General features: G+C 47.7%; 1 protein-coding gene across 1 annotated transcript; it reads left to right on the forward strand.

Annotated features, from left to right (window-relative positions):
- Positions 1-24,903: 24,903 nt before the first annotated feature.
- LOC120849410 lies at positions 24,904-26,160 on the forward strand. The gene has a single exon (XM_040221617.1). The coding sequence runs from the start codon at positions 24,904-24,906 to the stop codon at positions 26,158-26,160; it is 1,257 nt and encodes a 418-aa protein (XP_040077551.1).
- Positions 26,161-26,795: the final 635 nt, after the last annotated feature.

The raw sequence follows: 26,795 nt of genomic DNA on the forward strand, positions 1-26,795 counted from the left end.
ATCTGATTCAAGCTAGTCGGACTGCTCATAACACTGGACTAGCATAAAAATAACAAAAATTTGAATTTCTTCATGACCGGTTTAGGATTTATTGTCAATACATCGTTATCTTTCGCAACGGACTAACATTATAGATTTTGCCTCCATACTTTTTAAATACAAAGAGTTCTTACGTACGGCTGTCCATTGCGCCGTGTTTTGTGTCTTCTTCTATAAATCTGTAACGGTCAGCGACTAAATAGCTCACCCGCACATGCCAAGCTTATATACGCCACGGAGAAAAAGCATGTTCAGTAGGAAGTGTCGGGCGCAGTGTCGGGTGTTGTGTTTGTGTATATATCGGTGATGTGTAATGCGTGGGATTGGTGTTGTGCGTGATGTATGTAGGGGTTGTGTCTACTTGTGATCGGTCGTAGGCTCGTAGCATATTAACAAACTTTTTTTATAGACTGCTAGAAATCCCGCTAGGTGGCGGAAGTTACCGCCCGATTTCAAATAGTTTGCTCGAGTTATTTGTCTATTTAAGTTCGCTTTTCTGTCTAGCGGCTCGATCGTAGCTACCGGCGCCGCCGACCGCCGACGACGCACGTACGTATTTTTGCGCGTAGCTACGTCCGCCGCTTGGAGACTGTTTAGTGTGTATAAAAGACATCGAAGGAGAACAAACGCCGTCCAGTGTGCTTTCAATTCAGCCGAAAGGCGCGCGGCTTGCTGGGCTCGTCCCTCGCCTGTTCTCGGCCGCTGGCCGCCATGTTTTATGAGCACGCTCAGCCAACACGCTGAACCGTGCTTAGCGGAAGAAAAACACGGTGTATCGTGTTAAGTTTACACAGCACCTCATGCGTAGACGAAAAACACAGATGGCTGCGTGTAAAACGAACACGTTTCGACGTGTCCGCTATGGGACAACGGTTTACACGTCTGGGCGTGTTATTTTTGCTAACAGTGCACGAGATACGACGCATAACTATTGAAGCACTTAATGACGCAGCACAGGCAGCACTTCATGCTGTGAACCCAGCGCAACCGCACCGCTCCGACTTCAATGCGTACCGACGTGCGAGGAGTGGTTTCAGTTTCGTTTTCTCTGGGGTTCTCACTGCCTACCATCGGTACCGGCCGCGCGGCGGCGCGCCAGTCGCGTCGCACGGAGTGCCGAGACGGCGCCACCGGGACATCGGTTTGTGCCGTCCACGAGACGGCAACCTTCGCAAGGAGCGAAAGGATGCAGGCCCGAGTCGGTTAGGAAACATCATAATATAAACCCTGAGACGATGCGAGTTGTCTTGTCCGTCATTTGATTTATCCTTGTGACAGGGTTTGATTTTGATGGTAACCTTGCGTTGTTTACCAGTAGTTCGCAAAGTCGTAACAATTTTTCTACAAGCGACTCCTAGATCCATCCGCTCGTCCAATTTTGCGGCGCACAATTAAGCTTCTCTATTTTTCTTATTTTTTTGTTGGCGACACGAACGGTCCTTTGCGTCAAAACTTAGTCGGCGGCATATCGAAACTTTCTGCTCGCAGCACAATCGCACCAATGCCGAAAAATTTTGCACATATTGGCTAAACGTCATCATCGTAAGCTCGGCTCGTGTTTCGAAGTTGGCATCTAACAAAACTAGCTATTATTGATGCAAATATGGTGTATGTCAGCAATGTCCGGGTAGTTAGCGGTATCCTACGCCTTGGTAAGCGCATCCGCGCGGTGTGAGGTCCACCACCAGCATGGCGCAGGGCCCAGTCCTTCCCCAGCGTGACGGCACTTGCAAGGCATGTATACAGCATTTTGTATAAAAAGACCGCGTCCCAGTTTAAAAAGAATTCTTTATATTCTTCGAAAGCAACACATCAATACAGACACCGCTTCTAAAGGCGCACGGCACGGGATATTTTGAGTATTTTCCGAGAACGAAAATCGAACTTGACTCCGAACAGCCGCAGTGGAAGCAAACGGGGTGCAAATACTAGTGCTAGCACGTAACGGGTACCTAGCAGTCACAGGTTCCGCAAAACACACCGCCACCCGATTTGTAGAAGTCAAGCCTTGTCCACCGATCCACGACATAACGCTCCCTGATACACTTACCAAGTCCGCCCTCCCCGTTCCCGCGCCTTGGGTGGGACGTTTGCCTCTGGGTGCGTTCCTGCATTCCGACTGCTCGCTCAGTGACAGGTCGGTTCCGGGACTTCCTTGGCAAAAATCGATGGTCATCCAATTCGCAAAGCACGTGTGAGACAAGGAGACGCACACGTTTGCTTTCACGCTTCCTGCACACACAAGAACACGTCATAAACGCTCCGAAAAGAAAGGACTGAAAAAGTAAAACGAATGGAGGAGCACTCACCAATTAGACTCAAATCAACAGTTGGCTCCATGGGCACGCCGGCACCTGGGACACTTTTGTTTCCAAGAACAGGCTTTGACGAAATTTTTCACTCGCCTTGTGTTTGGGTTTTGTTACGATAGCTATGGCGATGCGGCGATATTCGTTGCTTCGACCACAGTGGTTAGGACGAAGCTCATTTGACGCAACGTGAATGTGCTTGTTATAGTCGACTTACATTTGAACTTTCAAATGTAAAAATAAACTATTTTTACATTTATATATTTATTTGCAATAAAGCATAATGGAGTCCATTGTGTACTAAACTGAAGCTTGGCCGGCTTAGCTTCGTTTTATTTAAACATGGCAGCGACCACCGTTGTTTCATGGGACGCCTTTTTTGGAGGTCGATACGGGGCAGTGAGGTCCGTGACGTCACTGCCGGAAACGTAAGGACAACCAATTTTTTTAATTTTTTTTTTTACGTTTTGCAGTGAGCTTGATGCAGGTTGCTGCTGTCTAGTGTTGGGGCGGGGAGAGGTGGCGGTCGCGGCGTGTTGTAGTGCCATACGCTGAAGAAGAGAGGCCAGCAGACACACGAAACGATCTTACGCCAAGAATGTACAGTACGTACGACAACAGCTACGGAGCCGTCTTTCCACGATCAAATCTACATGACCCACAACGTCGACCAACGGACATTTATTTTTCTACGTGCTCTTCTCGCGGGTCCCGATTTCAAGCAGCAAGAAAAAAAGAACGAAGTACTCGAAACCGGCCACGACGAACATGAACGCTGGATCCACAATTAAATACCCGGGAAAAGGTACAACGGCAACGATGCCACCAGCCGAACGAGCTCGAGGCCTAGCAGGCACTCCGACTCGTCGCAGCGTTGCCGGCGTTGCTCCGACGGTCCTTGGCCAAGACCGTCTGCCCACGACCGACCGGCTGGCTTGCAGAATGGAATACGCGCCCTCGCGACCCTTTTGGACCCTTTCTAAATTATAGTTCGATCGCTGACCTCAATTTTAGATTAAGGTGTCATTCTCTTCCCCTTGTCATCTCCTTTTCCGAAGCAGCGGTGACGAACGCTGTCGTCGATTCTATCTCCTTGTTTTGTGTGATAAGGAGCTCAAATAAACGCCGTATGGATTACTTTCGCAACACGGTATGTACACTTCGTTATTAGTGGGCCATTTTTATTCTGACGCGGTTGTCGCCGCGGAGGCGAGTACATTACTGTCGAGCTATAACAGTTCGTGGAGCTACGCAATGCCGGTCCCACCACTCTTTGCCGAGAGTCACGTCAGTATCGACTGGTACTCGTAAAAGATCGGTCCCGAAGCACTTCGATCAAACGTGCGCGTCCGCTCCGAGTGTGCACAGGTATTTTTTGTGGCTCTTGCTGACACTCTCGTAGTTCAAACGTATCTTTTTTAACGTCGGCTCGCTCCTGCATCTCCCAGGCCGCGAAAAACGCAGCAGCGATTTGATTCCATCTACGTCGCTTTGAAAACGACTGGCACGGGCCGTTTTTTACCAACTACGACAGTTGCGCTGACTTCGGAGGAACGAACTGGAAACATACTCCGGAGGAGTACGGGAAGTGAAGAGGCGAAGATGTCAAGGTTACAAAATATCGGCAAATAGCAGTATTTTGACTAAAACCGGACATGACGTCACAGACGTCAAACTACCACTCTGCTACTTTGCTCTGCCCCGTATCGACCTCCGGAAAAAGGCGTCCCTTGTCCCATGTTATGGTGCCTGGAACGCGCCTCCAACTGGTGTGTTTACCGCGCCCAAAAAAGTGGTCCCTTGATTTCCGCCTGATGACGTCATAGAAGTGTCATGCTGTCGTCAGTCGCGACCCTGGCGGCGTCCCAACAGTTGTGGTGTATATGGCAGATGCCTGTTCTGCTGTAGGTCGCTCTCCACTGTGACAGTTCACGGAAGCTAGAGCAGCCGGAAGCTGGGAAGCCTGGGACGCCATGACGACAGCGACACTCACGTTCGCTCGTGCTTTTCGTCAGCATTTCTACGCCCAACCGCCTGGATCGCTACAGGCAACAGCATGACACTCCGGTTTCTGTGACGTCATTTGTTTCCACTTGGGGACCACTTTTGATTTATGAGCGGTATAGGACGCTAAACACACCAGTCAGAGACGCGATCCAGGCACCATACCCATGTGCCGTGCTCGACATATTTGCTGTGCATTGGTTGTCCTGTTATCCACCTCCTGCGATTCGCATCAGCCACAAGCATGTGTCTAAGTATTGTGCGCCCGCCGGAAAGAATATCCAGCCTTCTCGGAAGCAAAGTCCCCACTAGGGCTGTTTGGACCGTATCTCGGACGTCGTCGGCACCCACGAACCGCGTCCGCTAGCCTCACGTCATTTGCTTGGTTCCTTTACGTTTCCGGCGACGAATCCCCCAGCACTGGCCTCATCCCTACAGGACCTGACTGGGGAAAAACAATCTACGACAGCGCGGTGACTTTGGAATGCGATCACTACGATCAGTGGCTCTTAAAATTTCAACCTTCAACGTGAATGCGTTGTGGTTCTAGTATGACGCTAACTTTCAAAACGCGGCTTCTAAGCTAACCGTAGCGCAGTGGCCATTCTGTTTCCAGTCACCGACAGGAGAGGACGCAGAACGGAAGTCTCCTCGCGAGCTGCGATAGCGGCCGACGCCGGCCGTGGTGACAAGGCATTCGATTCTTAGTATTTCGAGTTATTTTGCCCACTCTGCCATCAAGTGAATCAATGAAGCGTGCAGTCGTGTTGCATTGCGACTTGACTGGACGACAGTACCGCATCGAAGATTTTCGAAGGCCTCGGGAAGGCGCAGGAGTCATCGGCGACATGGCTGGAATCGGGGCCTATCAAATGACCTATGTCTGGCTAGTGAAGTTTAAGACGGATACGGCAAAATCCAAGGTGCTCCAGGAGGGGCAGCTCCTCGTCAAAGGGCGCTCGTGCCTCTTCGTAGACCCGTTCCGGCAAGAGCTTCGTATAAAGCTCCACTGGGTGTCGTTCGATGTCTTGAATGACACCATAAGGAGGGATTTCAAAGAACACGGCGAGGTCAAGGAGGTGAGCTATGACCGGTGGAAGGTTCCCGGCTTTATCGGGGTCGAGTCTACTACCCGGATCGTGCGTCTCGTGCTACGGGAGGGCGTCCCCCTTGACCCTCTACCGCATCAGCTCCGCCTCGGCAGCGGGACGGCTCTCGTGGTTGTACCTGAGCGGGCCCCGGTCTGCCTCCGGTTCGACAGGAGGGGGCATATTCGTCGTGACTGTCGAGCTCCCAGGTGTGCCGAGTGCCACGCTTTTGGGCACGAGGAGGTGGACTGTGTCCGCTCGTACGCTCGGGCCGCAGGAAGCGGCACGGTTCATGACCAGAACGAGCTACTCATGGATCAGGAGGAGGCGGAGAGGGCAACCACGTCTGCCGTGTCGGCAACCGAGGAGCCAGGCCAGGAGGACAAGTCTGGCACCGTATCAACCAAGGTGAGCGACGCTGGCTCGTCACAGGGGTTGACGGTTGCTCCTGCTCCGGCAGTTGAGCGTCAGTCGACAGAAGTGGCGGACCCGAACGCCACAAGTGTCGCCCCGTCGTCTGAAGGCAAAAACCCTGCTACCGAGAACCCTGTGGCCGAGATGGACATAGAAGCGAGCTCAGTAAAGCGCCGTCTTGACGACGTCGTCGAGGTATCAGAAGAAAGGCGGCTGCAGCAGCTCGAGCTGCAATGGACGAAGAATCTGACAAAGAAGCGTGTCCAGAACCAGCCGCGGTCGCTGTCACCGCAGCGCGGCGACAGACTGTCCTAGTAGATGCTGTGCGAGAAGTGTACTACTACGAAGATAAGTACCATGCGCCGTGGTTGATCCTAGCCGAAGACAATTTCAGTCGAAAAGCCTGTGCCACTTGCGACCCTTAATGTTCGGGGGCTATCGAACCGTAGGAGACAAAGACAGGTGTATCGCCTCGTCACAGAGCGGGATATTGACATTGTCGCGTTGCAGGAAACCAAAGTCGAAGGAGAGGAACAGACAGGGCGTATGGTGTGGCATTTTAAGGCGCGTTACGATGTGGGCATCAGCCATGGGGAAGGCGCCTCGGCAGGGTGTGTCTTGTTGGTTCAGAAGAGTTTGGGGGCGGTCGTTCAAGCTGTCACCACCTGTGATGAGGGACGGCTGGTTGTCTGTGATTTTTTTTTAGATGCGGAGCATCTCTTGCTCGGGTCTATGTCCCGCGGCGTCCGTAGTCCGCACTCACACTACGCATGCGCAACTCTCCTCCTTCCCTCTCTCTAACAGCTGCGCGTTACTCTCCCCGCTCTCTCTCTCTACCAGCTGCGTGCACTTCGCGTGCGTTCGCTTCTACTCACACCGCGCGCGCATGCGCAACTCTCCTCCTCTGGTCTCCTCTCCTTCAAGTGTGAATATATAAACAGCGGTAGCGCGCTGCGCGCGTTCAGTTCACCCGCTGTTGACTACACTTCACTCCGTTCTTCCGATGAAGTGTGATGGAAGCAACAGTCCCGTCAGTTAGTGGGCTGGCGCAAGCAAGCGTTAGCACCACCCCACAAACTAACAGCAACGCTACGTCCACTGAAGACAAAGCTGCGCAGCGAAGGGCACGCGACGCTGAGCGCAAACGCTTGAAGCGAGCGGCAGACCCTGAACTACGGCAACGAGAAGCGGCGTCTATTCGTCAACGTCGAGCGGCGGATGCTGAACTACGACAACGTGAAGCAGCGGCGGTTCGAGAACGTCCAGCAGCAGAACCTGAGGTTCGGGAGCGTGAAGTTCAACGTAAACGTACGAAGCGAGCGGCGGAACCCGACCTTCGAGAACGGGAAGCCGCGTTGGTTCGTGAACGTCGAGCAGCGGAACCTAAGGTTCGGGACCGTGAAGTTCAACAACGTTACTAACAACGTTACTAACACCGTTAATAACACCGTTAATAACGATCCACGATGCTCCGCATCACCCCATTGTTCCCCTTGGGAAGATGGTGTAATTTATTTTTGTGCCATGAATGGGCGGGCTATCTGCATTTATGCTCCTATCAGTGCTGATAGAAGGAAATAATGTTTTGAAAATATTCGGCCCTTTATTTATACAGAACGCTTAGTCATCCCCTTTGGCGATTTTAACTTTGTATGTTACCGGCGTGAAAAATTCAGTCCAACCCCTTTCAGAGATGCTACCAGGGACACCTTAATCGAAATTATAAATGAGAGTGGGCTGGACGATGTCGGTGATATCATGGAGAATGCACAAATGTTTCGTTTTACACATTTTCAAGGGTCCAGTCACGCTCGTTTAGATAGGCTGTACGTTTCATTGGAGCTGCTGCCCCTTTGTTACAAATATTGTTCGATGCCTGTTTTTTTTAGTGATCACTGTCAGGTTTTCGTTCACGCTCGGAGGTGACAACAGTAGAAGAAAATAATTTTCTTGGGAGCTATGGAAGATGAATGGTAGGCTGATGAGCGACGATATTCTTACGGCAGCGATCGAGGACTGCCTGGAAAATTTAGTTGAAACGGTGGGGATAACTATGCTATAAAATGGAAATTGAAAAAAATGAAAGCACTGGAAAGATCAAGCGCGATCAAAAACGGTGAAATAAAAAGAGAAGCACTCCTTCGAGATAATCTTAAACCTCTCGGCGAAGAAAGTATTGCGCCTGGCACCTATAAAGAAGATTTCTGTACTGTGAAGGCGCAGCTAGAGGTTTTGGATAAAGACCGATATCATGGTGCGATTGTTCGAACGCGAGAAGAAAAACTGCTGCTTGGCGACGCGCCGACAAAGAAAGCACTCGGCGCTGAGAAACGGTATGCCAGTCGGAATGAGATAGCGGAAATCGAATATTCCGGGGCTGTTGTAACCGTGAAGATACAGAGCGTGTATTTCTCGATTTCTATAAACGATTGTTCTCATACTACCCTGTAGACATAAATAATTTTAAAAGCGAGTTTCTTTGTTTACTGCCGCAGTTGGACAGTGACACAACTACAATTTTAGAAGCAGGGATCACCGTTGAGGAAGTTCAGAAAGCTATCGATGATTTGAATCCCGGCAAACAGCCTGGACCTGACGGTCGAAGTGAGGGTTTCTATAAGACATTCAAGCCTAAAATCAGGCCTGTGCTCTGTCGTGTACTCTGTGAAGCGTATGAGCAAAGAAAGCTACCACCGTCTTTTTCCCGTGCACACAGAGTTATCATTCCCAAAACCGAACATAAGGTTAAACTAAGGCAGGTGACAGCCTATCGACAAATTAGTTTGACTAATGTCGATTATAAAATATTTATAAAAATATTGGCGAGTAGGTTGCAGACGTTCATGAAGGATATCCTTGGTCCTCATGAAACGTGTGGGATAAAAGGTCGATCAATAGTAATCAATATTCATGTAGCCTGGAGCGTTCTTGACTGTTGCGATTGCATGAATCGAGTAGTGGCGATCCTTCAGATTAACCGCGAAAAAGCTTTTGATTAAGCCTCGCATGAACTTTTGTTTACTATTGTAGAACACCATAAACGTAGGATCCCTTCTTCTTGATAGGGTACGCATGGCTTACGATGGGTGTACTACTAACCTGATCCTTAACAAATCGATAAGTAAACGCATTGAAGTTCTCCGGACGGTGCGCCAGGGCTGTCCGTTGTCCCCACTTCTTTTTTGCATTAATATTGAGTCCTTTTGCTTGAGTATAATTCGTAGCAAAATTATTCGTGGGTTTGCACTGCAGTCGTGCGAGCTCCGCGTGTCGTCACACGCCGATGACATTGCCATATTTTGTGTCGATATGAATAGTATCAGAGAGACGTTGAAGATAATTAATACATTTTGCAAACATAGTGGAAGCGCTGTAAATTGGCAAAAAGGTTTAGGTTTTTGGCACTCAGAGTAACAGTCAACGCCCACTGTGTTTGAAAATGTATGTTGGGTAACGACACCTCCAAAATACTTAGGGGTCCCATTGGAAAATTACCAAGACAGTGAGCCGTACTGGCGGAGGCAGGTAGTCGAACTACGTGAAAAGGCTGAAAAGTGTAAAGGGAGGGACCTATCAATTTTTGCGTGCGCCACACTCAGTAACCTGTTTTTAGCAAGCAAGATATGGTATCTTCTGCTGGTACTGCACTGTTCGCGAGTGAATGTACAGAGATTGCATCGGGTGTTTGCTGTGTTGATATGGGGATCCACTTGGGAGCGGACGAGTCGAATGAACCTGTTCCGGCGCGTCCGCTTGGGGGGGAGGGGGGGGGGGGGGGGCTGGCTCCCGGGTTTTGTTGTCTCATCTCCGAGGGTTTGTGGTGGAGGGATTCAAGGCTATATGCGTGAGGTGGTAAAAGCTATGCAGTTTTCGTGCACGCGTTTCTCTCTTGAATACTTGAGCAGGGTATCTCGAAGGCGATTGTACAGAGATCTTGTTGACGTTACCCTGCCTGTACCGCTGTATAGATCTCTGTATTGTATGGGTCCTGGTCAGAATGTTCTCAAGCGAGTTAAAACAATGCCTGTTCAGCCATCTGTTAAAACATTTTTCTTTAAATTGCATTCTGGAGTCTTGCCGGTAAAGACTTGATTAGAAGACAAAGGTCTGTTTGTACCGTGGAGTTTAAACTGTTTCCTGTGCCAAAAGCCGGAGACAGTAGAACACGTCTTTCTAGACTGTTGGGATGGGATTTTCCTTTGGGACGTGTTGCAATGTACATTGAAGAAAACGTTTCCGTTAAATCCGCATGGTATTAGGTTTTTAGCTGTAGAGGAAGAGAACAATGTTCCATATGATCTTGTGATGCTTGTAGGCCCTCATAGTATATGGAAATCCCGCATGGCCGTCCGCCATGCAGATACTGATGCCAGAGAGGCTAAAGAATACTTCGGTAAATCTATGCAATATGTTTTAGAAATGCCGAAGGCTCCACCTTGCGTACCTGATCTTGTATCGGCACTCGACGATGTGACTCGCTTGAAACCATCTTAGACATGCCCCGTAAGACGTCAGTCGATAAGCGCGTCATTTGGAATATTGTAGTATGTTATTCTATGAATGTCCATATCCCGGCAATAAAGAAGAAAAAAAAAATCTAGCGCTGTGGTAACGCCTCTGACGTCTACGCCGCGGTCGCGGGTTTGATTCCCAATGAGGATTTTTTTTTCTTGCATATATTGTTTTGTTGAGGCATTTGGCGATATTTACATTTCTTTTTAATGATTAACACGAAAAAAAAAGAGTGTTTTCGATGAATCTTCGCTGTACTAAATGGTATGGGACTCTCTTTCCGGAGGGGCATGGGGGTTCGTAGGGCTTGGGCTGCAGGCTGGTGTATGCAAAGCGTTTGTTTTTTGTCCTGGTGTATTTCCCGGTATAAACCTAAGCTGTTAAACCGTTTTTTTTTAATCTGTTACTTTTCCTGGTTTATGCAAACCGTTTTTCAGATTCCAGGTTCGTTTTTCACTGTTTTTTTGTTTTGTTTTGTTTTTTTAGCAGGGCTTTTAATAAAGATCTGTGAATATTCCATTTTTTTTACTTGTGATATATATCCTTTTACTTTTGTTTTATACAGAAACTACAACTGCAAACATTTTTATTGCGTGCTGCACTTTTATGGAGATATTTTTATTTTCTTGTTAATAATTTGCTTCAAATTCGTCAAAATCAGGTGTAATAAAACATTTCCGTTTTTCGCGAGTCAGCCGCCTTATGGCTTTAGTTATACGTCTTCGCCGGTATGACGAACTGATAAACCGCCACAGCTTTCCTGCATATCGGTAGAGTTACCGGGGGACCGCTTTGACGATCTGGTTCACCGGTTTAACGCACCGAGCGACCGCTTTGCTTTTCTGGAATTCCGGTAATACCCGGTGCGACCGGAGCCACAGTCCGGTACACCAGATAGGTCCACTGCTATCAAGCTACCGGGGCTCCGGACTAAGTAAACCGGTCCCGCTGAAACACTAAGGGCCGCCGGTACGGCGTCACCGGGACCCCAGACAACGTATACCGGTCCCGGTGTAACTACTCCGGGCCGCCGGAATGATGCTACCGGGCCTCCGGTCTAAATATACCGGACCGGTATGGACCGGTACGATCCGGTATAACTTCATATGGGTTTTTTTCAGTAGGGGACTCACACTCCCCTATTGAAAATAGCCAATATGAACTCGGCTTATCGGAAATATTGTATTCCAATGAAGTTGATGGAAACCAATAAAAACTTATTGTTATCCGATTAACCCAATACGCACGATGGGAATTGATATCGGAGCACAATATCCCGATATAGTATGCGGTTATTGGTATACAACAGGACATTGGAGCACAATATCCCGATATAACTTGCGGTTATTGGTATACAACACGATATCGAAGCACAATATCCCGACAGAACTTACGGTTATTGGAATAGAATACGACACCGCGTGCATATTGGTGACCGACATGGACATACTGTGCGGCCACACGATATATAAATATCGTTCGTCGATCACGGGCCCAAAGGAGAATACAATATCGCGTGGATAACTCTCAGAACGAATTCCAAGTTACCAACATGAATTACGTCGGCATATACCGCGGACTAAGAGGATACGTAACACAATATTGATCGTCCGTGAAGCAACATGTGGATATCGGTACGCCCACATATACGACATCGCGTGAATGATATCGTAGAACAGCAGGAGTTACCATACGGCAGTACGAGAGAGAACGATATTGGAGGTGGATACACACAGAACACAAACGTTCCGCGTTGCAAACACATTCACATTGATCGAAAGCGCAAGTGTACGTACGGCACACAGTACACAGAGCCTCGAGCGCTTGAAATGCTAGACAACCACCAAACCATTCAGAATAACTAGCTGGGACACCCGCGACCTACCTTTCAATGAGAAAGCCCAATAACGACGTGCTTATTGGAGTGATCGTTTTCAAACAAATGTTTATTGCAGTTTTAATGCAACAAAAGTTAGGTTACCGATGTTGGAACCCAAATCGAACGCAATACGTGACAATGTCAGTTCGCACGATAAAATAATGAGGATTAATGGGCTTGACAGGTCACGTGCTTCTTACCCGCACATTTATCGATACTGACCCACCTTTCTGGGTAATCCAACTCGTACACAAAATCCACAACCACACACAAGCACATTTCACCCACCACTCTTCGTCGCCTGTTTCGCGAGATTCACACACTGTAAAAAATGACGTGAAAAATACGTGCATTTGCGCCATCAAACGATACGTTACAGACTCGTTTAATGAGAAAAGCTTCCATCGTCAATTCGCGCGCGCGAAAGCTCGAGCGCTCGATCTTCGGAGGCAGTTCGAACTCCGACGGGAGCGAGCCGAGCGAGTCGCGAGCCCAGCGAGCCGGCGCGCCCGCGCGCATGCGCTGCCTGCAGTGTAGTAGCCGTAGTAGCCCATCGAGCCAGACGAGCGGCTGAGCGAGCCGCCGAGCCCGCCGGCCCAGCCAAGCCTAGCCGAGCCGCCGAGATTGCGCGATTGCACACTGCGCAGCGACGCCGGCGACGCAGCGACCGCGACCGCGCCAAACCGGCGAGACGGCAGCGACGGCGGGACCGACGGTTGACAGCTCGTCAAGTTCGTCGCGCACTTTGCTTGTGGGCTCCAAGTGAAACCAACGCACTTTCAATCGCTTCGAACGGTACGTATAGACGACCTTATTACTTGCAGCATTGGGTGCTTTGGTATACACAGATCGAAGTGAACACTGAAGGACAGAAAGAAGACATGTTTTGAAATCGCAGCTTATTTGAACGCATGTGTCCCCTGCCGAAAGCGTCTGGCTGTGCTCTGTTGCAGACGTCATTTCGACTGCGTGTACTCTGATGTAACGTCAGTCAGTGTTTACACTCGGCTAGCTTCTCTATCTTGTTATCTCATGTGCGAAATAGACGTAGAAACCAGCGCCTCGTCTCTTTCGGATATTTTACCTCCAGCCCCCTGGCTCCCAGCGTGCTTACCGGCGCAAACCGTTCGACGTGTTGGATTCGTGGGCTCGTTCGAAGAGGCGTTGTTTAACGCTCACGAGTCGCCGAAGTGTTACCGGAGCTTCTCTTTACGAAAGTCGCGATCGACGCTGGGCTCTGAGCTCATACTTTTTTCTTCCCTGGTAGACTATGAGTGCCGACCACTCATCTGTGGTGCCGACTGGCGCCGTACGAAGTTGAGAAAAGCTAGCGAGTCTGTCAGATTTTCGTGACGCCGCCCACCTGCTCTGCTACCGGCTGCGCTCAACAAATAATGTAAAAAAACAAAAAAAACGCGTTTTTTTAATTTTTAATTTTTTCTTTTTTTGCTATGTTTCACCTCAGTCGACGCAAAGTAAATCGCGGCCGTACGTCGGTTGACTCCCGATTACTGTCTCTACATCGTAGATAGTCTCACCACAATGGTGCCTCTTTGGTGTGATCTTATTCTGATATCGTTACATCTTGCTTTTTCATCTTGGCACACTTCTAGAGGACCTTCTACACGTTGCACTCCTTGTCGACATGTCGCTGGTGTTAGAGACAAATCTGAATTCGCTGTTTGCTCACTCCTTGGTTCACATATTTCATGTTCAACATCAGGTATCTGAAGGAGGCGCCATGAAACCCTGGAGTTTGTTTAAAGGTACCTCAACATACTGTATTAGAGTGTCGTTTTCTGTGTTATAGTTTCCTACAAAACAAAATTGCACTTTGTTCGTAATATACCCTATAGCTGTTCACTACAATTAAAGTTGCAATGAAACATTGGCCACGAGAGGTGACTCGGCCAACGCGGCCGAAAAATTCCTCGCATAATTTTCTTCATGGGTCATTTTGGACATTGACAAATTTTATTGTGAATAATGAGTGTTATGCAGATGTGTTCTACTTTTCGTACAGGTACTTCAGTTAGATAAACCCCAGCAAAGGCAGCAAGGCCGTCTCATGGGGTCACACCAAGGATAACTGCATTCCTGCTCGAGTCCCGAGTCTTGTCACCAAACTTCACTAAACATAATGGTACATTCCCTTTCCTTAACTTTTTCTTCTGAAATGTGTTTTTTTATTGTTGTTGTTGTTGCTTTTTTCTATTGAAAAGCGGGTAGTACAACGTTTAAAGCCCAATTTTTTTTTTTCTTTTTGTAAAATGTGTAGTACATCGTTCAAACACCCAAGCGTTCATAAATGGTCTCTGTACCAGACAATAGGGTGTCTTATACTCTGTTTCATACTTAGCCTGCAACGCTGTCAAAGGTACTAAAGTGGCGCGCATGAAAAAATAGAAAAAGTGTTACTCCGCGCGTTTCGTGGACGAGTGGTAGAAGGCGCTGCTCTGGCGATATTGACGTCTCGGTGGCCGTGGTTCGAACCCATTTTACGCGCAAAGATTTTTTTTTTTTTCTTTTTTCTTTTTTAGACATTCTTTTTCTGCAAGATTGTGCGCATTGACGAAGTGCATATTTCAGTTCCTCCTTCTTGATTTTTATTTATAAGTCGCCGAGAGGCCAGATTTCTACCATCTGGTCTGCCGCTTTGCAAGTGTTATTTGCCTCCAGCACCGAGTTATATTTTTCTTTCGTGCAGTGTGGAATGAGGAATCGCCCTGATAGCAGCTTTGTCCCAAAATTTATAATAAGACGTTAATCGACTATAGTTGTGGCCTGTACAGTTTATTTTGAAATAGCTGTCAAGGGTAGGAATCCCCCTCTCGGAGCACTTACGATGCACCTTCATGCGAATGGCGTTCTGTGTGAACTCGTCATGCTTGACTGTCCCCATGCTCGAAACTTTCACGTTGCGATGTCTTTGCTTCGGGGACGCCACCTTGCCAGATAGGCACTGCGCCTTGCACTTCGCGACAGTACAAGGCACACTCCAGTGTCGTTACTGGCCGTCTCCAGGACTTCACGACCGACTTCTCTGGGGAATGTGTTCTTATACTCCCGTACACATTGGCGATCATCTGCTTGCACTCTTTCAAGATTTTCGCACAACGAACCTTCGAAAACATCCGAGCAGGAGAGGTACTTGAGCTTGCTGCGTAAGACGCCATCTTCTCAAAACCAGCCAGTGCCACACAACCCGAAGACCCACAGCGGCTGCCACACGGACGAACACGAAAACAATTTAAGTTGGTTTACATTATCTTTTCCTTTTTCTTGAAAAACATTTGTGCTCCTTCGAAATCATAACGCCACTATCAGTACTAGCCCCGAGGAGGCATAGTTTCGGACTTTTTGAAATTTTTTTGCAGGGGACGCACTGTTTTATGGGGCGAACGTAGGCACGGTCAGCAATGCAAACCGGTGCGCTAGCTTTGACTGCGTTGCACTCTATGTATGAATCAGAGTATAGGATCGCTTCAGACGGGGCAACCTTTCCAAAAATTTTGGGGTTGCTGGCGGGTTGTTCCCTAGCTTTCCCCAGATCGACACGAATTGCTGAGATCGGGTGCGGCTCGAAGGGGACGAGCAACTCTGCGTCCCGCTTCAGACGGGGCAATTTCGCCCAGCAACCTTGACGTCGCAACTCCAGCAACACGGGCCGCCCGCGTTCACACGCAGCAACCGAATTGCTACGACTTGCCATCATCATTATGAAATTTGATTTTTCTCACACTATTTAGACGCATAGCTACGCGCTAAAAACGTGTTTTTGTATCTTTGAATAGTGTTAAAAATACTAACTCATCTTTCTGAAAAGGTTTGTTTCCGAAAACGATCCATTTCAAACGAGAACCAAGTTTAAAGCTGTCATCATCACCACCACAGGGGTGTCACGTGAAAATATCGCGTCCCTGATTGGCTGCAGTCGTTTCAAACGTCTTCGAATTGCTCCTAGTTGCTCGCTCGTTCGAGCCGGACCCTATCTCAGCAATTCGTGTCGACCACCAGCAACATTGAAATTGCTGGAAAAGTTGCCCCGTCTGATGCAGACCTGGCTACTCGGAGATGTTTGAAGCGGCAGCAGCCAATCAGGAATGCAATATTTTCACGTGACACTCCTGTGGTCGTGATGATGAGAACTGAGGACTTAGTTCTGGTTTGAAACGGATCATTTTTGGAAATAAACTGTTTCAAAAAGATGCGTTAGTATTCTCAGCGCAATTTAAAGATATAAAAACATGTTTTTAGGATACAACTGTGCGTCTAAATACTGTAAGAAAAATAAAATTTCATGATGATGGCAAGTCGTAGCAATTCGGTTGCTGCATGTGAACGCGGGCGGCCCGTGTTGCTGGTGTTGCGACATGGAGTTGCTGGGCGAAATTGCCCCGTCTGAAGCGGGCTTTAGGGAACTGAATTTAAGGGCCGTGGAGCTCTGGGTGCAAGCCCACCTGGAGACATTTTTTTTTTCTTTTTTGCCTTTTTTAGTACTTAAATAGATATATCTATACATATATACTTTTTTAAGTTTTAACATATAGACACATAATTTACACACTAATTCATTTTCAGAAGCGCTTTTATTCACACTCTGTGGCTTTCTAGTGCTTGCAATAGCTTCTCGGTGAGCTAATGCCAGCTCTGCAAAGGGAGAGGGATCTTCCCACGCTTTGCAGGCTGTAAAGCTGTGGCTTGCACAGCTCTAGCGTGTCACACCTCGCTCACTGGCTCCATTGCGAAGCATAGGTGCTGCATGAGTCGCGCCACACCGTAAGCCCATATACGGTCGGGTGACAAACCTGGGACCATTTGTCACTGCACTCAGGTATGGTATGGTGGCATGGTCGGGGCATGAAGCAGGGGTACAGCTTGGAAATGCTGATCTTCATGACATTTTAAACACACTTTTCATTACTTTTGTGTCGAGTTGTCAGCATTCTAAAGGTGAGAAAGCAAGCAGCAGCGACAGCAAGAAAAGAAAAATTTAAGACCGCTTTCATCAAGAATCAATTACGAGCACTAGAAAGGCACGGAGTGTAATCAAAACGCTTCTAAAGGTGAATTAGCGCATAAATTAAGTACTTGTGCCTCAAAAATACAAAAAAAACACAATGTAAATATAATTATAAGGATAAAAATATACACTAAGAGGACTTAAACCAAAACTACAATCTGTAAATTTGAAATTTGACACCTGAAACCACTTGGCCACCACCCAATTTTATTTCCAGGTCGTTCATCGAGGTATATGAATTTTGTTTGCAGCTGTCGGCTGCAAGAGAGATTGCCTTATTTTAATTTACTTTACTATTCCCACCAAATATGACAAGTGATAAAGAATAGAAATTAATTTGTTGGCCGAGGCACTGTACTTGCATCAAGGCAAACTAGCCTGTCTTGCTGGGCTCATATTTTGTTTCATCACCTGTTTAGGATTCTGTTGTCGCTCATCAAAAAAAAGAAAAAAAAACTGACTAATTCTGACTTATTCTGGTGTGCAGTTACCCTTGGCAGTAAACTCTGCTAAATGGGGCGAAATATAGATACTTTTTTTAGCAAATATGCATCGTTTTAGCAAAATGAGCTACACTATTTGACTAAGGTGAAACAGAACGAGCCTCTCCACCTGGGTCTTTTTTCGTCTCTCGCAGACACTATTTCCTGCTTTTTGTGGTTTGTATCAGACTTGTATTCTGTCCGGCCAAAGCATCTGTGTTACACTAAGACTGGGTTCTTTAGGATATCTACAGGTATTCCTCGCAGCAAATGGCTTTCAATCAGGAACACTGGTTTGTTCTCGGCCACCGAGAGCAAGTATTTTCAAGGTGAGCTATTGCCCGCCTATATGAGTTTTGTGTTTTATTCCTCTTGAATGCCATAGCCTATGTGTAGTGGTCTTGCATTAGTATTTTGTTGTCTCTCTTCTGCAAAAACACCCAAGTTTGACTAAGACCGGGTTCTTTCTTATACATGCAGGTCTTGGTGGCAAGCACCAGCCAATCAAGGCCAGAAGTCTGCTCTTTGCCGCGCATGGCAAGTGTTTCCAAGGTGAGTGATTGATGCCTATCTGAGTTGTGTGTTTCATTCCTCACTGACACTCTATTTCCTGTCTTTATAGTGGTCTTGTGTCAGGCTTTTGTGTCTCTGTCCAGTCAAAGCATCTGTGTTAGACTAAGGCTCGGTTCTTTAGGATATCTGCAGGTATTCTTCGCAGCAAAAGGCAGCCAATCAGGAACACGTGTTTGTTCTCGGCCACAAAAAGCAAGTATTTGCAAGGCGAGCTATTGCCCACCTATATCAGTTTTGTGTTTCATTCCTTTTGGATGCGATTTTCTCTGTGTAGTGGTCTTGCACTAGTATTTTGTTGTCTCTCTTCTGCAAAAACACCCAAGTTTAATTAAGACCGGGTTCTTTCTTATGCATGCAGGTCTTGGTGGCAAGCACCACCAATCAAGGCCAGAAGTTTGCTCTTTGCCGCGCATCCCTATTAGAAAACCCCAATATAAACAGCGTATTATGGATATTGGTAAACAATATCTTTTTATTGTATTGCAATACAATATAGACAGTGTATTGGAAAACATTACATTTATTGTATTGTATTACAATAAGGATTTGCTATGGGATTCCAATACCCATAATACGCTGAAAATATTGGAATCCAATACCGTATAAACCCTTATTGGATCCCCATGTGTCGTATGGGGATCCAATAAGGGTTTATGATTCCAATATACTCAGCGTATTATGGATATTGGAATCCAATATATTATATCTGCTACCAATAAAACTATAAACGAGTTGGAATATCACGTTCAGCGCAACATTTCTCTGCAACGCAGTCTCTTCTTGTGTGTATTTCTGAGTGATAAATTAAAAAAAATGTTGCTGTTGTGAAATTGTGAATAAAGAAGCAAAACACTTGACTTATCCATACCAAATATATTTAACATATTCCTGAACTGGAGGATCTGGCATTTACTGCAAAAGAAAGTTAATTGTTTAGGACTCTCATTCAAAAACTTGATGTTCGAAAACAGAATGTGAAATCCTCACCTTAATGAAAACAGCACCTGCTAGCTGTAGTTATATAGAAACTGCAAAATAAAAAATTGTGATTAGTTCGCGACAAGTAGCAATCCTTCACCAAGCGGGTAGATTCAAAATTATGTCTGCGGCTGATTGTGGAAAAATAAGCTTCAATGCCACTGCCACGGGTCATTCTGAGCTCGGTCAATTAAATATACGTATCCGCTCGTCTGGCTTCACTATTCCTGCTTCGCACCTAACTAGAGTATCTGGAATGCTCACCTTTGAGGAAAAACAAACTGGTGCTTGCTTGCTTGTAGGCCGTGGAAACTGGAAGAGAGATTTGCGGTTAGTTGCGTCCAAGTAGCAGTTACTTTGAGTAGCCACGTAAAGTACACTAAGTCTGAAAGATTCAAAATTACATGCGCGGGACATAGATATCCTCTTGCGACGTAACTGGGCATGTGTCAATGTCGCCTGCTTGTATTACACAAAACTAAGCTTCAATGCAGGAGCTCCCAGTCGTTCTGAGCTCTGTCAATTAAAAATGCTGTACCGGTCGTATGGCTTCAGTATTCCTGCTTCGCGAATCTGGAATTCTCACCTTTGAAGAAAAGCAAACTGGGACCTGCTGGCTCTTAGGCTGTAGAAGCTGCCAGAAAGATTTCCGATTAGCTGCGTCCAAGTATCAATTTCTTTGACCAGCCACCTACAGCACACTAAGCCGGATAAATTCAAAATTACATGTGCGTGACATAATATGCCTCTTGTGACAAAACTGGGCACACGTTTTGTCGCCTACAGCAACACTGAAGCCAGACAGACGAGCGGTACGGCACCTTTAATTGACGGAGCTCAGAACGAGTAGGGACGCTTTCACTGAAGCTTGTTTTGCTGCAATACGCACGTGTCTTGCAGCAAAACAAACTTCAGTGAAAGCGTCCCCAGTCGTTCTGTCAATTAAATATGCCGTACCGCTTGTCTGGCTTCAGTATTGCTGCTTCAGAGCAATCTAGAAAACCTAGAATCCTCACCTTTGAACGAGAACGAATTGGCGCCGGCTGGCTTGTGGGCCATGGAAACTGCAAGAGAGGTTTGCGATTAGTTACGTCCAAGTAACAATTTTTTTGGGTAGCCACCTACAGCACACTCAAAATTACGTGCACGGGACACAGATGCCTCATGCGACGGAACTCCCTTCGTCCTTGTTTTCTGTTAACTCTGCTCACCTTCACCACTCGCCTCCAATTTCTGCGCTACTTCTTTAACCTCGATTCCCTGGTTCCCAAAGGTCATGCCATGGCTTGCGCCAGTCACGCATCTGTCAGCTTTGCGACTGGCGCTATTGTGGCAAAGACGCCACAGCACCTGGCGCTTGATGTGCTCTTTCAATATTTTGAGCACGGCTCAAAACAGGTGGATGGGTGTCTGGTATGCCCTTTGCTTATTTGCGGATCGTTCCGAATCAGAGGGTAGGCGCTTCTGCGACCTAAGCGCATGCTCGGTATTTTACAATAGTTGAAACCTAACTCTGCAGGAATCTTGAAACATAACAAACATAATATGCACGCCAAAAGGCATAGCAAATGAAACACCCACCATCTATATATTTTCGTTTCTTGTCCGCAAGAAGCTGTCGTATATGTAGCCTCCCTTGCTTAAGCTGTTCCTCCCTAGTGTCCCGGTTGGGTCTCGTCCTGATGAATCGTCGGTGGAGACCTGACGAACGGTCAACATCAGATTAGACCTTTTTGAGACAGAACCATATACTTGCTGAGAGGAAGTACACCCAAACAAATCTCAGGCATGTCATTTATAGTGCGTTTTAAATTGAGACGAATGATGTAAAATGAGACGTCAATACTGACGCACCCCTTTTGCGAACCCAAAATTTTGAAGGCCTTGTCCCGCTCGCTTGGGGGACAAGGCACATGAATCCCGGCATGTGGATGAAATTTTTACCTTAACATCCCGACTCAATGCCCATCCCTGAATATTCGACCACCACACTTTTAGAAAAAAAAATTTTTTTTAGAAAACACCGAGTCATTTACCACCTTTACAAACGCCTGAACCAAGCATACTCGTACCGTGGCTTGTTTGCTCAGTGCCGCCCCCGAGTTAATTCGGGCCGACAATGTTGTGTTTTTTTTTTCAAATGGAACCCACATTCTTAGTTTTGGTTTGTCTTGTAGAAGCAGGTGGATACTTTTATAAAGCTTCCTCCCTATGCGCTTCCGAGTCAACATTTTTGCAATGGCCAACCCCCGGGCTTTGATTTTGCGCTCCTTGATGAATGCTGAAACTCATATAGGCGGGCAATAGCTCGCCTTGAAAATACTTGCTTTTGGTGGCCGAGCACAAACTCGTGTTCCTGATTGGCAGCCACTTGCTGCCAAGAATTGCTGCACATATCCTAAAGATTAGTCTAACACAGATGCTTTGGCCGGACAGAGACACAAAAGCCTGAAACAAGGCCACTATACAGACAGGTAGAGTGTCTGTGAGGAATGAAACAAGCAACTCAGATAGGCATCAATCACTCACCTTGAAAACACTTGCCATGCGCGGCAAAAAACAAACTTCTGGCCTTGATTGGCTGGTTCTTGCCACCAAGACCTGCATGTGTAAGAAAGAACCCGGTCTTAATTAAACATGGGTGCTTTTGCAGAAGAGAGACAACAAAATACTAGTGCAAGACCACTACACATAGGTTATGGCATTCAAGAGGAATGAAATACAAAACTCATATAGGCGGGCAATAGCTCACCTTGAGAACACTTGCTCTCGGTGGCCGAGAACAAACCCGTGTTCCTGATTGTAAGCCATTTGCTGCGAAGAATACCTGTAGATATCCTAAAGAACCCAGTCTTAGTGTAACACAGATGCTTTGGCCGGACAGAATACAAAAGTCTGATACAAACCACAAAAAGCAGGAAATAGTGTCTGCGAGAGATGAAAAAAGACCCAAGTGGAGAGGCTCGTTCTGTTTCACGTTAGTCAAATAGTGTAGCTCATTTTGCTAAAACGATGCATATTTGCTAAAAAAAAGTATCTATATTTTGCCCCATTTAGCAGACTTTACTGCCAAGGGTACCTGCACACCAGAATAAGTCAGAATTAGTCAGTTTTTTTTTTTCTTCTTTTGATGAGTGACAACAGAATCCTAAACAGGTGATGAAACAAAATATGAACCCAGCAAGACAGGCTAGTTTGCCTTGATGCAAGCACAGTGCCTCGGCCAACCAAATGAGGTACCATTCTTTATCACTTGTCATATTTGGTGGGAATAGTAAAGTAAATGAAAATAAGGCAACCTCTCTTCTTGCCGACAGCTGCAAACAAAATTCATATACCTCGATGAACGACCTAGAAATAAAATTGGGTGGTGACCAAGTGGTCTAAGGTGTCAAATTTCAAACTTACAGAATGTAGTTTTGGTTTAAGTCCTCCTGGTGTATATTTTTATCCTTATAACTATATTTACATTGTTTTTTTGTATTTTTGAGGCACAAGTACTTAATTTATACGCTAATTCACCTTTAGAAGCGTTTTAATTACACTCCATGCCTTTCTAGTGCTCGTAATTGATTCTTGGTGAAAGCGGTCTTAAATTTTTCTTTTCTTGCTGTCGCTGCTGCTTGCTTTCTCACCTTTAGAATGCTGACAACTCGACACAAAAGTAATGAAAAATGTGTTTAAAATGTCATGAAGATCAGCATTTCCAAGCTGTACCCCTGCTTCATGCCCCGACCATGCCACCATACCATAGCTGAGTGCAGTGACAAATGGTCCCAGGTTTGTCACCCGACCGTTTTTTGGGCTTACGGTGTGGCGCGACTCATGAAGCACCTATGCTTCGGGATGGAGCCAGTGAGCGAGGTGTGACACACTAGAGCTGTGCAATCCACAGCTTTACAGCCTGCAAAGCGTGGGAAGATCCCTCTCTCTTTGCAGAGCTGGCATTAGCTCACCGAGAAGCTATTGCAAGCACTAGAAAGCCATAGAGTGTGAATAAAAGCGCTTCTGAAAATGAATTAGTGTGTAAATTATGCATCTATATGTTAGAACTTAAAAAAGTATAGATGTATATATATATATCTATTGAAAAAAGGCAAAAAAGAAAAAAAAATGTTTCCAGGTGGGCTTGCACCCAGAGCTCCACGGCCCTTGAATTCAGTTCCCTAAAGCCCGCTTCAGACGGAACAATTTCGCCCAGCAACTTCATGTCGCAACACCAGCAACACGGGCCGCCCGCGTTCACATGCAGCAACCAAATTGCTACGACTTGCCATCATCATCATGAAATTTTATTTTTCTTACAGTATTTAGACGCACAGTTATATCCTAAAAACATGTTTTTATATCTTTAAATTGCGCTGAGAATACTAACTCATCTTTTTGAAACAGTTTATTTTCAAAAATGATCCATTTCAAACCTGAACTAAGTCCTCAGTTCTCATCATCACGACCACAGGGGTGTCACGTGAAAATATTGCATTCCTGATTGGCTGCTGCCGCTTCAAACATCTCCGAGTAGTCAAAGTTGCTCGTCCGCTTTGAGCCGGATCCAATCTCAGCAATTCGTGTCGATCTAGGGAAAACTAGGGAACAACCCGCCAGCAGCCCCAAAATTGCTGGAAAGGTTGCCCCGTCTGAAGCGATCCTATACTCTGTTCCATACATAGAGTGCAACGCAGTCAAAGCTAGCGCACCGGTTTGCATTGCTGACCGTGCCTACGTTCGCCCCATAAGATAGTGCGTCCCCTGCAAAAAAATTTTTAAAAGTCGGAAAATGTGCCTCTTCGGGGCTAGTAACTGATAGTGGCGTTATGATTTCAACGGAGCACAAATGTTTTTCAAGAAAAAGGAAAAGATAATGTAAACCACCTTAAATTGTTTTCGTGTTCATCCGTGTGGCAGCCGCTGTGGGTTTTCGGGTTGTGTGACACTGGCTGGTTTTGAGAAGATGGCGTCTCATGCAGCAAGCTGAAGTACCTCTCCTGCTCGGATGTTTTCGAAGATTCGTTGTGCGAAAATCTTGAAAGAGTGCAAGCAGATGATCGCCAATGCGATCATCTGCTTGCATTCCGTCCAACTTTCAACCTGGATGAGCTGCAGACATATCTCTTACATTATTATCACTCTCGTACAGCTTCAACGACGCTGATATTAAGTTAGAAACGCTAAAAATACCTTAAACAGCTCCGCTGAATCCGAGCTAAATCCCGGTTTTGGTTGTTGTGATTTCTCAACTTTTAAGTAATTCTTGCTAAAACAACAATCGCGAGAATGATCATATGGTAAGAGATTTCGGCGGCTCAGCTCGGTTGAAGGTTGAACAGAATGCACAGTATGATAAACGCTGCCATTGACGAGAAAATTTAAAAATGATATGACAGGTAGTTGAGTCCTATGGGACGCTTGTTCAGGGTGACTACGAATTACACTCGAAACTGTGTAACCATGGAATTGGTCAAAACTAGCGATCACTAGGGAGCTGAAACACCTCGTCGCTGTTCCTGAGTTCCTGGTTTCCTGGCTGCATCTCGTCCGGGGCCTGCGTTCTGCGGTCCCTGGCTACGTGTCGTCGAGCGCCCCGGCGAGGCTGCGAACCGCCATGGCGGCCGCGTCGACGGAATCTTCTCCCCCGCCGAAAGCGCACGCTTTCGACGTTGTCGTGCCAGTAGGCACATCGGCGGACGATCTCATTGATGGGATATCCGCCATTGTGGGGCTGCCCGAAATTTTCTCGGCGCAGCACCTAGGAGGTACAAACTTCCAAGTCGTCGTCAACACCCGTGCAGCCGCCCTCAAGCTTCGTGAGGCCGGCAGCGTCTCCATCGCCAACCAGTCAGTCCCCATCGTGCCGACGAGTCCGCAGGTGACGAATGTGACTTGCCTCTTCCTGCCGACGTTTGTGCGCAACGACCAGCTCGTCCAAGCCCTGGCCCCGTACGGCAAAGTCATCGACGTCTCCTACGCAACCTACCACCGAACGGCGACTGTGAAAACAGGAACCCGCTTCATCCGCATGGAGATGAAGGAGGCTAACCCACTGCCCAACTTCCTGCGCGTCGCCGGACATCGTGCTACTTTTGACTACCGCGGCCTGAAGCGCGTATGCCGACGCTGCAGGCAGGAGGGCCACGTCCGGGCACAGTGTACGACGGGCTACTGCGACCGCTGCGGTGTCTTCGGGCACCCAACCGAGGGCTGCACTGCCAACTGTGGACGCTGCGGTGGAACCCACGCGACTGTGGACTGCACGGCCAAGAGAAGCTACTCCTCCATGGTCACCGGAAACTACGCCACCGATTTCCCGGCCCTGGACCCAGGAAACGCGACCCGTCCCATCGCCCCCGAAGCTCCGGCCGTACCAACCGTCTCCACCGTCGCCCCTCCGTCACCACCTGACGCCGCAGCAGCGGCCGCACCACCGCCTCTTCCGTCGCCACCCCCACCCGCCCCACCTGAGTCAAGCCCGACCGGCTCGGGGGTGACTTCAGCCGAAGCGACGGACTCTGCCCGAACCGCCGCGGTTATTGTCGGCGACACCACTTATGCAGCGTGGAGCCAAGCGTCGGGTGATGGCGAGGTGTCCAGCGACAGCGACCACCTCGTCATCGACGAGAACCCCGCTCCAGGTGGCCCCGCAGAGACACCGACCGACAGTATGGATACGACCACAACTGAAACACCGGAGTCCGACTCGAACCGACTAACGCACGAGGACTCCAAGCGTCCCCTCAGGAGCAGCGGTTCCCGCTCAACTGACAGTGGGGGCCCACGAGCCACGTGCCCCAAGAAACCGCGAAAGTCCTCCCCCCCGCGTCGGGACCCCTCTCCAGCATCGTCCGACAGCTCCAGGTTTTAAGCAACACGCCGGCGTCCCTATCCCCCTTTTTACTTTATTCTGGCCACACTTCGCATATTATCCCTGAATGTGCGGGGCTTTCGAAACCCAGCGAAGCAAACTGAAGTGATGCATTTCGCGAGGATGCAGAACTGCGATCTTCTGTGCTTACAAGACACCAACTTTGCCCGCTTCCGTGACGTTGCGGATTTCAAATCCCGGTTTTCTGTGACTGCTTTTTTTTCTTACGCGCCGCGCCGCGCGACGGGCGTGGGCGTGGTTGTCTGCAATCGCAGTCTGCTGCGCAATGCCACTTATCTTTTTGATACGGAGGGAAGGACTCTTCGTTTGGACTTTTTCTTCGGTGAACGAAAATTTCGCCTCGTCACTGTCTACGCACCAACTGTATCGACCTTCCAGCACGAGTACTTCCGCAGCCTGGACGTGCATCTACTCGACGCAGGCCCGTGCTTTTTGGTCGGCGACTTCAATTGCGTTCTGGACTCTAACGCCGACGTTCGGGGTCCTGGTCAGGGTCGCTCAACCTGGTCCGCCCGTGAACTTCGGCGGCTTGTGAGGCACTTCGACCTCGTAGACGGATGGTCCTTACAGCATGGATCCACCCACCAGTCGACGTGGAACAGAGGGGCTTCGGG

Source organism: Ixodes scapularis, unplaced genomic scaffold (genome assembly GCF_016920785.2).
Source record: "Ixodes scapularis isolate PalLabHiFi unplaced genomic scaffold, ASM1692078v2 PGA_scaffold1__304_contigs__length_218370807, whole genome shotgun sequence".
Lineage (NCBI taxonomy): Eukaryota > Metazoa > Arthropoda > Arachnida > Ixodida > Ixodidae > Ixodes > Ixodes scapularis.